This window comes from Pungitius pungitius, chromosome 10, assembly GCF_949316345.1.
Source record: "Pungitius pungitius chromosome 10, fPunPun2.1, whole genome shotgun sequence".
Taxonomy (NCBI): Eukaryota; Metazoa; Chordata; class Actinopteri; order Perciformes; family Gasterosteidae; genus Pungitius; species Pungitius pungitius.
The window spans coordinates 4380194-4392733 of NC_084909.1; the positions used below are offsets into that span (position 1 = coordinate 4380194).

At 46.5% G+C, this 12540-nt stretch overlaps 1 protein-coding gene across 5 annotated transcripts in view; it reads right to left on the reverse strand.

Moving 5' to 3' along the window:
* Positions 1 to 12540, reverse strand: part of ttn.2 (titin, tandem duplicate 2) — a 160705-nt gene that overhangs the window by 110806 nt on the left and 37359 nt on the right. For 3 of the 5 annotated variants that reach the window (XM_062565052.1, XM_062565051.1, XM_062565048.1), the window contains exons 41-46: positions 11386 to 11664; positions 10507 to 11070; positions 1690 to 1971; positions 788 to 1066; positions 399 to 680; positions 17 to 295 (exon numbers count right to left, since the gene is read on the reverse strand). In XM_062565052.1, the coding sequence (XP_062421036.1) occupies positions 17 to 295; positions 399 to 680; positions 788 to 1066; positions 1690 to 1971; positions 10507 to 11070; positions 11386 to 11664 (1965 nt within the window). The remainder of the gene's footprint in view (positions 1 to 16; positions 296 to 398; positions 681 to 787; positions 1067 to 1689; positions 1972 to 10506; positions 11071 to 11385; positions 11665 to 12540) is intronic. The other 2 variants (XM_062565049.1, XM_062565050.1) reach the window with 2 other exon arrangements.

The following is a 12540-nucleotide window of genomic DNA, read 5'->3' on the forward strand; positions in this document are numbered from 1 at the left end:
AGAAGAGGACACAAACCTAAAACTGTGAGATTAATTTTACTCAAGTCCTTCCCGACCTCGTTCATGACTTCAAATGTATATTCTCCTGAGTCCACTTTCTCAGCGGAAAGAACGTTCAGGCTGGAAATCATCTGAGAAAATGAGATTTTGTATTTCCTCCCTGATGCCAGCTCGACACCGTCCTTGAACCACTTGGGCGTCAGCTCGGGGGTTCCACACACTTTGACCTCCAGGGCGGCCATGTCGCCCGCCATCACACTCAGTGCGTCAGGCTTGTCAACTATCTTGGCGGGTTCTGAAATCAACAGAGAAGAAGTAGAACACGTTCTTAATCAAACCTGCAGCAGAAGAAAGGGGAAACAACTGCATGAGAAAGAGAGAATTATATGATTACAAACCTAGAACAGTCAAGTTAGCGAAACATTCCACACTCCCAGCATCGTTTCTGAGTTGGCAGGTGTATTTGCCTGCCGTGGTTGCATCAGCCTTAAAGACTTTAAGAGCCACCATGTTGTTCTCAAAGGTGATTTTCCTGTTGTCACCGTCCCTGAGAATGTGATCCGTGTCTTGAACCCAGGACACAGTAATGGGTTCAGAGCCTTTAACAGTGGCCACAAGGGTCACCTCCTCCCCCAGTATCACCGTCATGTTTGACAGTTTCTTCACAAACGATGGCGGCTCTGAAGAGGAGACAGACAGCGCAAAAGGGAAAGTCAGCAAGGTGACAAAGTGACCTGGATATCTATACTTCTGATTTTCATTTGAGACTAACGCCATTTCTACTGACCTCTGAGTCTAACTGAAGTCTTGCAGGTGTCACTTCCTACACTGTTTGACACTTTGCACTCGTACTCGCCGGCATCTGAGGACTCTATCCCAATGACATACAGCGTGGCCGAGCTCCCCTCGCTCACCATCTTACACTTCCTGCTTTCCATCAGAGGTTTGCTGTCTTTGAACCAGCTGATCTGGAACGGAGCTGTACCGCTCATCTCGCAATACAGACTCACGTCCTTACCCTTCAGCCCTTCAATCGGCTGAGGTACTTTGACAAAAGATGGAGGGTCTACAGAAAGATCGGCAAAGTGTTAAAGAGGCATTCGTAGAAAAATGATCCATGAGTAAATCTAAAGCTGAAACCCGCAACATTGCAAGTGTAGTGACGCTCCATGTTACATTTTAACTGGCTCTGTTTGCAGATCTGTTGATAAAGACTGAGTTATGAATAACATGTAATATATATAATAGTGACAAAACTTCCCCAACCGAGATGACAAACTTTTATCTCGAAAACTAGGACTAGACGGTTGAGTTTGTTAATTCCACGATTAAGGTGGTGCTTGGAGGGAAGATGGTGTGAACCACGATTAAGGTGGTGGGTGGTGTGAACCATGATTAAGGTTGTGCTTGTAGGGAAGACGGTGTGAACCACGATTAAGGTGGTGTTTGTAGGGAAAGCGGTGTGAACCACGATTAAGGTGGTGTTTGTAGGGAAGGCGGTGTGAACCACGATTAAGGTGGGGCAATCCCAACAAGCCAATGACTATTCCTAATCGGCGTAAACGGAAGGAAGGAGCGTGTGCGTTTAAGGGGGTTCCATGTAATATGTAAAAGATCAAAGGAGCATGTTAGGTATTCCAGATGCATCAGAAAGTCAGAGGATAATCAGGACGGCAGTAAAATGCTGACCTTTAACAGTAAGTGTGCTGCTGCAGCTGACACTGCCAGCATCGTTCTGAGCTTCACACGTGTAAACTCCCTCATCTTCAAAGTGGGCAGAGAGCAGTTCCAAGACTGCTACTGAGTCAACAAAGGATGTCCTGTAGTTGAGCCCGTCCGTGATCTTTGTGTCCTGTTTGTACCAGGTCACCTTCAGAGGGGCAGTGCCACTGGCTTTGCACTCCAGCCGGAGCAACTCTCCCTGCTTCACAAACTTAACGGCAGGGAGTTTCAGCACAAACTCAGGCGGTTCTGAAAAGCCGAAATACAGACATATTAGCTGGTGGAAGATGTAGGTTTACTTAGAACCAGACGGTTACAACAGGCAGGGGGTGAGCAGATAACAGAAGCTGAGGGATCGAGCAGACAATGATGGGGTTAGGTCGTGGGCGACACCGGTGCATCAACAAACACTTCTGGATGGGAAGCTGCAGCCGAGAAAAAGCTTATGAATGATATAGGAACAACGATGGTTCCACAAAAACTGTGACAACCACTAGTTCTAGCCAGCGATGCAGATGTGGAATGAATTCAGCCACACAGGAGTTGATTTAAAAGATGCGAATCCAACCTTTGACTGTAAGGTCTGCGCTGCAGCGTACAGAGCCGGCGTCGTTACTGACTTGGCAAGAGTAAACTCCACTCTGGGTGACGCCCACCGAGTAGAGCTCCAAGAAGCAAGACAGGCCCTCCAGCCCCGTGCAACAAGTGGGCCCGGCCATGAGCTCCAAGTCGTCCTTAAACCATTTCACTGTGAAGGGAGGCGATCCCTTAAAGGTGCCTTTGAAGCGCACGGTGCCATTTGGCAGAGCCACCTGGGACTCGGGCGGTGTCACAAAGCTGGGCGGTTCTGAAGAGAACAAGTCGGACGTCGTTAAAAGAGGTACTCACCTTGGATTTGGGATTGCACCACAAATCAAGTGTTCGATCAAGAGCTAACCTTTGACCGTGAGGGAGGCTCTGCCTTCACAGACCCCTGCTGCGTTGGTCAGTTTGCAGGAGTAGGACCCTGCGTCAGATCTCTCCAGCTGTTCCATTTCAAGAGACACACAATTGTCCTGCTGAATGAGTTTGTGTTTCACACCACTAAAGATTTTGGTCCCGTCTTTCTGCCACTCCACAGCGATGGGCAGCGAACCAGATATTTTGCAACATATCTGAACAAAGGATCCCAATATCTCCTGAATGTCTACCAGGGGCCGGATGAAGCTTGGGGGAATTACTTGTTCTGTCACCAAAAGAATAACAAGAGTCATCAGGCTTTATTAAACACGTTGCTACGTAAGCGCAGGAGTTTTATGTTCCTCACACCAACCTAGTACAATCACTTTGACTTTGCAGTTGCAGCTGCTGATGTGGTTTGACACCTCAAAGACGTACTCTCCTTCGTCCTCTTTCTGAGCTGACTGAAGCTTTAGGCAGCTGATGTTGTTCTCAAAGATCAGTTTGTGCTGTCTGATGGACTGAAGCGCCCTGCCATCTTTCATCCATTTGACCTTGAGCTCCGGGGAGCCCGTCACCTTGCAGTCCAGACTGAATGGATCTCCCACTGTAACCTTTATCACTTCAGGCTTCTCTGTGATCTGAGGGGGTTCTACAATGTAAGACAAAGTTAAGATTTGTACGTTTTCTTACAGGTAGGACCATGGAAATCTTTGATACTATGATTAGGTCGGCACTTATATACCTTGGACCGTCAGAGTGGCAAAACATTTATCCTGCCCGGCCTGGTTTACCACCTGGCAGGTATATTTCCCGCTGTGTGTCACCTCGCAGGAGGAAATCCTGAGAGTGGCCACGTTGTTCTCAAATGTTCTCCCAATGTTTGGATCCTCCAAGATCCAGTTTTCATCTTTTTGCCATTGCACAGAGAGAGTGGGAGAACCCTCCACGACACACTGAAACTCGGCCATTTTACCCAGAACAGTGTGAGTGTTCTCAATCGTCTTGGTGAATACTGGTGGTTCTGTTAATTTTAAAGCAAAGGGGTCAGCTATTACCTCAATTTAACAAGAAATGTGCATTTGAAATTCTGATTAGACTAACCTTTGAGGTTTAGCGTAGTCTTAGAAGTACAGCTTCCCACCTCATTAGCAACAGTACACTGGTATTCACCGACATCCGCGGCGTCACACTTGTGTACCTCTAGACCCACAGTGTTGTTGATCAGGGAGAAGCCGTGTTTAGCACTGGGTTTGATTTCCTTCGCATCCTTGTGCCATGTTATCTCAAAAGGAACAGACCCATTTAACTGAGCCTCAAAACAGGCACTACAGCCCTTCACAACATCAGCGGGAAGCAGCTCTTCCACGAATGATGGTGGTTCTGAGATGAGAGGGAACAAATGTCACCTAACTACTTCTCAACAGTCACAAGTTTTTCTAAATATTTAAAGGCACAAACAATCTGACAGCATTTGATGTGCATTTGGAAGCAGGGTTCCCCGTGAATTCCTTTTGGCGGACACATAAGTTCCTATAATCTGTTGAGTCAGATAGTTTAAGGACAGTTCTTTGCAGACAAATAGCAGTTCATCCAGGGGATCTGGAAAAGCACTGCCTGCAGTACTATAGTCTTAAAAGTCCTTCCCAATGAGCCTCACGTCTCCTTACACGACTGACCTTTGACCTTGAGCTCCATGCTGCAGCTCTCGCTGCCGGCCTCGTTGCGTGCCTCGCAGTAGTAAAGCCCGCTGTCTTTGATATCAGCACAACAGACCTCCAGCGTGGCCACGGAGTCAACAAAGAGCAGCTTGTGCCGCTCGCTGGGGCTGATCTCAGAGCCTTCCCTGAACCAGCAGATGTCTATCTCAGGTGTGCCGGTCACCTGGCACTCAAACACTTTACTCTGACCGGGACGGACCACGGACAGACGAGTCGGGGTTCGTGTGAACTTAGGAGGCTCTGAGAAACAAATAAAAAAGACATGTGACCATCGGAAGGACAGAAAGGAGCTAGGATCTCTGTGATGTTGACAATGTCTCCATCCAAGTGCCGTTGGACAATTTGAAGTTGCTGTGTTTCTATTTGTTGTTTTGTCAATATCTTGAAGCAAAATAAGATGCCTTCATTATTAGCTAACTAGCACGTGCATCAGTAACTAAATGCCACGTTAGCAATCGTTACAATCCCTTTTTAATGAAAACACTACTAACTATGAAGTGAATGCTTCATCAAAAGGGGGTCCATCGTCAGGTCAAAGGAGAAGGACCCAATTCTGGATTCAAAACAGATGGATGGGGACATTTTTACAGACTCATCTAAATATATTGACCTTTGACAAAGAGCGCAGCCTGGCATGAGGTGGAGCCCACGTCATTCCGTATTTCACAGACATAGTCTCCAGAATCAGAGGTCTTAGCAAAGAAAAGCTCCAGTGAGCTCGAGGTGTTGTCTTTGACCACAGAGCAGTCGGCACTGGATGAAATCTCTTTCTTGTTTTTAAACCATCTGATGGACAGTGGAGGCGTGCCACAGAACAGCACGTTAAACTGGACTTTGGTGCCAGGCAAAACGTTCATGGAATCCGACTTTTCAAGGATGCATGGTGGTTCTAGGAGAGAAAACAATGTAATGAGCCTGTGAAAGCTGCATATATAACAAACGTCCTTATCAATGTGTCGCTGAACTTTGATGAGCGTCATCCTGCTAGCAATAAATACCACAAACAAACCTTTCACAAACAAGTTCCCGGAGCACTGCACTGTTCCTGCTTGGTTTCGAGCGATGCACGTATAGCTGCCGCTGGCTTTACTGTCCAGATTGGAGATTTCCAGAAAAGCGACATTCTCAAAATACGTGCACTTGTGTTTCTCATCAGTCTGGATCTCTTTCTCATCTTTATACCACTGAATGGTTATCGGCAGGGAGCCGGAAACGAGACACTCCAGATGAGCAAACGATCCTTTGATACCTTCCGTTGCCTTCAGTTTTCTCGTAAAAGACGGTGGAATTATTTGATCTGATATTGTTGGGAGAGAATTAGTTAAGAAGCGACGCTCAAAGCATGCTGTATTTAAATAAAACATTTTTTCCTGGTAACATCATCAAGGACTGACCCAGAATGGTGACTGTGGCCTCGCAAGAGCTTTGTCCAACATCGTTTGACACCTCGAAGGTGTAGTCACCACTGTCCCTTTTCTCAGTTTTAATAATCTTGAGCACCGAGCTGGTGTCAGTGCCGTGTATTTTATATCTCTGGCCTGACGTCAGCTCCTTGCCAGCCAGAAGCCATCTGGCCTTCAGTGGCTTTGTGCCCAAGAAGCGGGTCTCCAGGGTGGCCGGATCCCCCTGAGTCACGCTGATGGACTTCGCCTCCTCTGTCACCTTGGCTGGCTCTGAGACGTCAGACAACACAGTCAGCACAGATTCTCTGATCACGTTTACTGCACACGGTGACAGGCGGAAACTTAGGTCTACAAATAACAATGCTAAAGATGCGTTCGGTCATTATCAACTCATGAAATGATCATGTGACAAACGAGTCCCACACTGGACACGTCACTTGTGATGAAGAGAACTGAGCACTGAGGTTGAAACCTTTGTGGCCATTTGACTGACTTACTTCCAGGAAACTCGTTCTATTCCATTTCATGAGTTGAAAAAGATCGCTTGAACGCCCCACAGGAACTAGTTCAGAGATCTCGAGGTAGCTCAACCAACCTTTGACTGTCAGCACTGCGGAGCACGTCTGGCTCCCGGCCTGATTCTGGGCCTGGCAGGAATATTTGCCTCCGTGTTTGCTCTGCAAGCCGGTGAAGTGCAGCAGAGCCGTGCTGTTTTCGTACGTGATCCTAACATGTTCAGCCTCTTTGAGTTCGTGGTTGTCTTTGGTCCAAGACACGGTCATGGGCTCTGAGCCCTTCAGAGAGCACTGCAGAGAAACATCGCTGCCAACCAAGGAGCTGAGGTTCTCCAGTTTTCTCACAAATGACGGTGGTTCTACAGGGAGACATTTTGTAAGAATATTATTGGCATCTCTGGGAACGTTAACCTCGCAAAGTAAGAGTCTCTACTGGAAGGACGGTGCTTCTATGAGACTTTAGAAATTTCGATTTTAGAAACAATTAAGAGGGCTGTGGTACGTGTTCAGCTGGTGAACGGATAAAAAAAAAACTTGTACGGTCTGAAAGATTTGTTCTTGTGTTCTATCAGCGGATTCGGGGTGGAATGGCGGTGCTGGTTCGTGTCCCGGTTTCGTTGTCAGCGGATAAGTGAACAAATTTCCAAAGTGTGTTTAATTAGGCTGAAATTTGAAAAATGTGTAATAATGGTTGCGAGTTTTACAGACATAAACCCTAAATAGGCAGCATATCGGGTTTGCAGAGTTCGGAATAGGAGGGTTAAAAACATGCCCACAGCATGGAAACCAACCTTTGAGTGTTACTTGAAAATCACAGGAGGACTTCCCCACTTCATTCTCAACAGTGCACTGGTACAAGCCCACGTCTGCGGCCTCAACTGCCAGCACCTGCAGTGCCATGAGGTCGTCCTTCACAGTGATCCTGTGTCTCTTGTCGTTTCTGATCAGCTTTGAGTTCTTATAAAACAACACGGTGAAAGGGGCGGAGCCAGAGACCTGGCCCTCCACCACCATCTCGGTGCCTTTGACCACATCTCTGGACTCCATGCTACGCACAAACAATGGCGGCTCTAGAAAAGATCAGCAGGTGTGTCAGCTTGTTACACTGGACCGCAAAAAATCAAAAGAATCAACTGGAGTTTCACTGTGACATTGAAAATGCTTATTTGGATTTACTTTTCAGCGCTAACGTTTACCCGACAGAGAGGCAAGTGGCATTCATGCCTCTGTCCACCAGGGGGCGTGACGTCTTAAATACTGAGGATTTTTCATTTGAACCGAAGCGCAGAAAGTGTCTTCAATGTCACAGTAAAAGTCTTGAAAGTGGTAGTAGAGTAAATCACACCTTTGACCGTGACTGTGCTGCTGCAGCGGTCACTACCGGCCTCGCTGGCTGCTTCACAGACGTAGTCTCCACTATCCTCCACCGCACACTTCATAATCTCCAGAGACGCCACTAAGTCTGTGGAGGCCATTGTGTATTTAGGACTGGAGCTGATCTCTCTCTCGTCCTTGGACCATTTGAAAGAGACCACGGGGCTGCCCGTCGCTTTGCACTCGAGCTTGGCGGAGTTGCCGCTGGTGACGAGCTTGGTCGCCTCGAGCCTTGTCACAAACAAGGGTGGTTCTGAGAGAAGAGGTCAACAAGTCGTTATCAAAAAGAAGACATTATGTTAGTGTCAAAAGAGACATTTTCATGCAGCTGAACACAACGGTGAAGAAAGGCACCTTTCACAAAGAGGACCACGGTGCAATCCACCTTCCCGGCATCATTGGACACTTGGCAAGTGTACTGTGAGGAGTCGCTGGGTTTCACAGAGTTGAGCTCCAGAGAGCTCGAAGAGGCATCTTTCTTTATGAAATATGAGCCTCCACTTGTGATCTCTTTCTCCTCTCTGAACCACCTCACAGCTAAAGGAGCCGTTCCAGTGAAAGCTGTCCTGAAGGACACGGTGGTTCCCGGTATAGTATCCTGGTTGTCAGGTGTCACTGTGAACACTGGAGGCTCTGGAGGCCATGAACAAGAACACAGTATATTTCATGTTAGCATGAAATCGTTGACACAACAAACTGAGGCACAACAAAAACCGGGTATCGGTGACCTTTGACATAGAGCGTGCCGCTGGTTTCCTTAAAGCCAGCTGAATTGGAGGCTCTGCATTTGTAAACTCCAGAGTTGGCCTTCTCCAGCCGGGTGATTCTCAGCGCAGCGGAGCTGTCTTTGAATTCAGGCTGGAATTTGGGACCTGGTGTGACTTCCTGGTCATCTTTGAACCAGGCTATGGTCATGGGCTGGGACCCAGACACTTTACAATCCATGGAGACGTCATTGCCAACGTTACCGTCAACTCTTTTCAGGGACTTGGTGAAAGTTGGAGGCATTATCCGATCTGGTTGTTGAAGAAAAAACATCTCATGCATTAACAAACATTTTCACTCAGCTAAAATCCAGAAGGAAACATGCCTCATTAACTGCAATTAATGTCTTCTGCAATGTTTAGATGAAATACTTTAAATTAATGTTGTTCGCAAAAGGGGTGTTGGAAGTTTGTTTCCTTGTGGTTAGAAACTAGAGAATGTGGACGTTTAGGTCCAAAGACTTGTCATAACACAACTAACCCAAGATTGTGACTGAGCACGTGCACTGGTCTTTCCCGACTTTATTTGACACCTCCATCCTGTACTCTGAAGTGTCTCCTCTTTCTGCCGTAAGAATCTTCATGGCGGCCACATTGTCTTTAAGACTCATCTTGTATTTACGGCCGCTGATCATCTCCTTGTCGTCTTTGAACCACTTCACTTTTAGGTCTGGGCTTCCAGAGATGGTGCACTCCAACGTGGCAGAATCCCCTGCAGTCACACTAATGGACTCTGCTGGTTCTATGATTTTGGCGGGTTCTGGGATAAGACATTATTATTTTATAAGAGATTAGACACAAGAGCCTACAGAACTCCACACAGCATCCACGCATCAAAGACGCCAACTGACCTTGCACGGTCAAAGATGCTTCACATTTTTGTTGGCCGGCCTCGTTCTCAGCTTGGCAGCAATACCTGCCGCCGTGGCTGATGGCCACTGTTGTTATGGACAAGCTAACAACGTTGTTCTCAAAAACAAGCTTGATGTTGGGATCGTCGTCTCTGAGTACCTCAGAGTCTTTCATCCATTTAACAGAGATGGGAGCCGAGCCCTTGACGGCCCCCTGCAGTTTCACTGTATTTCCCACCACAGCCGTAGCACTCTCAAACCTCTTTGAAAAGGTTGGTGGCTCTATAGATACATTTTGAGAGTTATAAAACAGATTTTGAAGAATGAGATTAAACCTCAGTAAATAACATTGATTAAACTCAGGTTTACCTTTAAGCTTAGCTAGGGCCTTAGTTGTGACTTTGCCCACATCATTGGATACAACACACTGATAATCTCCAACATCTGCACTATCAAAGGTCTGGATCTCCAGCCTTGACAAGGCATCCTGGACGATTATTTTATACTTCTGGTCGCCGGAGATGGCTTTCTTATTTTTCAACCAGCTGATTTCAAAGGGAACTGTTCCTGTGATCTCACACTCCAGTTGAGCAGCAGCTCCCTTCACCGTCTCTACGGTCTGCAGCTCTTTCCTAATGAATGGTGGTTCTGGATGTCAAAATAATAATTGAAGCGTATTTAGTTAACACAAGTTCTTTGAATTGATCAGTTATTGTAAGTAAAAACAAGATCTGACAAACCTTTAACGGCTATAAGAGTGTTGCAGCTCTCGCTGCCGGCGTTATTCGACACCTCGCACGTGTACGTCCCGCTGTCTGTGACCACAAGGTTCTTAATCTCCAAAGAGGCAACTCCGCTCTTGAAAGAGATTGTATATTTCTCTCCATCACTGAGCTCTCTCTCATTCCAGAACCAGTGGATGCGAAGTTCTGGTGACCCTTTAACGGTGCACTGTAAGCGTGCAGCTATCCCTTGTTTCCAGGTAATCTTAGGTTCCAGTTTCCTAACAAAGGCAGGGGGCTCTGAAAGTGTTTAATACATTGTCAAAAGAGAAACAGGCAAAAAAGCAACCAGAATAAGCAAGACAGAAAAGGGGGAAAAAAGAAATGCAAAAGAGACAAGAAGATAGCAGTGCAAATTGTTAGCGTCAGCTGGCAATCGGCTGAGAACAGTAGTAATCCATTTGCTCAATGGAAAGACCTCCCTGAGGATCTTACCTTGAACAGTTACCACGGCCTCACAGCACGAGCTCCCGGCCTCATTCGTGGCTGTGCACACATATTTCCCAGAGTCCTTCAGCTTGGACTTAGGAATGTCAACAACAGCCACCTTGTCCTCAAAGGACAGCTTGCAATCCATGCTCTGGTGGACTTTTTTGCCATCCCTGGTCCAGGTGATGGTCACACCAGTGTCCTCGTCCACCTGGGCCTCCAGCCTCAGAGGGTCGTTGATGGCGGCTGACACCGGCCCAACGGTCTTAACAAAGCTGGGCTTGTTGATAACCTTGAGCTCTGTGCTAAAGGTAGCAGTGCCAACGCTGTTGGATGCCTTGCACAGGTACGCTCCCTGATCAGTCAGATCAAGACTTTTAATGAGAAGGGAGTACTTGTTCTTTTCACATTTCATGTCATAGTTCCCGCCGGAGGAGATGGCTATGTTGTCCTTGTGCCAGACAACTTCCATAGGAGAGGATCCAGTGAGTGAGCACTGCAACATGGCTGGTTTGCCCACGTATAAAGTCATTGGGTCTGGGTTTGATACAAATACCGGCGGGTACATTTCTATGGAGAGCAGGTAGAACATTCAAATAAGTTCAACAAATATAAAAAAGCGGACAATACACCAACGTGAAAAGTATCTTGAGCTGCCTCAACTTGATGATCAATGAAGGTTTAAACAAAACGTGATGCTCATCATCAGCTCAACATCTTCAAATCTCGCCCAACTTCAAAAAAGAATTCAATGCATGTACAAGTCATCGCTCTCGAATTCCACTGTCATGATTCATGGGAAAACACATTGCAAATATATAATTCTCTCTCTCTCAAGCAGACACATTTAGATAAAAGAGAAAAAAGTGTCCCACTGGGTCTTACCAGTGACGATGAGCATGGCGGTGCAGCTGTCAGTGCCGTGTTGGTTTGTAGCCTTGCAGCTGTATTCGCTGCTGTCGGCTTTGATCGGGTTAAGGACCTCCAAGGAGGAACTGGTGTGGCGGCTGAGAATCCTGAACTTCTCGCTCTGCTTAATCTCGATGCCGGACTTATACCATTTGAAGGTCACACTCGGAGCCTCCTCGATTTCACACTCGAACTTGGCGTGACCGCCGATGTTTATCTCCAGAGGGATGATTTTCTGCCTGAAGACGGGGGGCACTGCGGCACACGCAGACAGAAAAGGTTAAAGTTACTTATGGAATCTACAAAGCTCATGATAAAGTGAACAAATGACTGGAATGGAGGAATGTACAGCAATGGGGGACATAAGAGTGACTGTGGAAGAGGAAATAAAAGCAAGAACATTAGCCCCATGGTTTCACAAAAGTTTGGTATCATTGTAAAAGATTAATCATGGGGCTAGGGTTCAGGCTAATAGAGAAAGAAAGTTTGTGAAAGATGAAGCATTGCCATTCCCTGAGGCATGCAGGGAAAGATGTGTTGAGGAAATGGACCTGAAGAAATGTGACAGAACCTGTTGACACCAACATGCCAAAGTGACCATGAAAAATAAACAAGAAAATTGCCCTAGGACCAGGATCATGACAACCATTACTGGCTATGAAGGTCCCGGTCTTCGGTGGATATTTAAACACGCAATGATGTGGAACAAACCAGACACAGTGAGTTAGTACCATCCAGTGCCCTGCTGAGGGGGCTCATGCCGAGCTATGAAATGAATAAAGACACCAGAATGACAGAAGTCTTAAATGAACCGATTGGTGTGAATGATTAGTCATTCTCAGAGAAAGTGAATATGAATGAATGACATACTAAGTTTTACTGTTGTCAAACCTCTTGAGACCACAGTAAGTCTTGAAGATGTTGAAGTCTTGCCGGCTTCATTCTCAGCCTCACAAACATATTCTCCTTGATGTCTCTCTTTGACAACTTTGTTGATAACCAATGTGTATGTGTCGTGGTCTTTGGAACACTTGAACTCTTTGCCAGATTTCACCAATTGTCCATTGAAAAGCCAGTTTACCGTTGCAACGTACTTAATGGTGGTGCTAAAAGTTACCTCACTATCTTCCT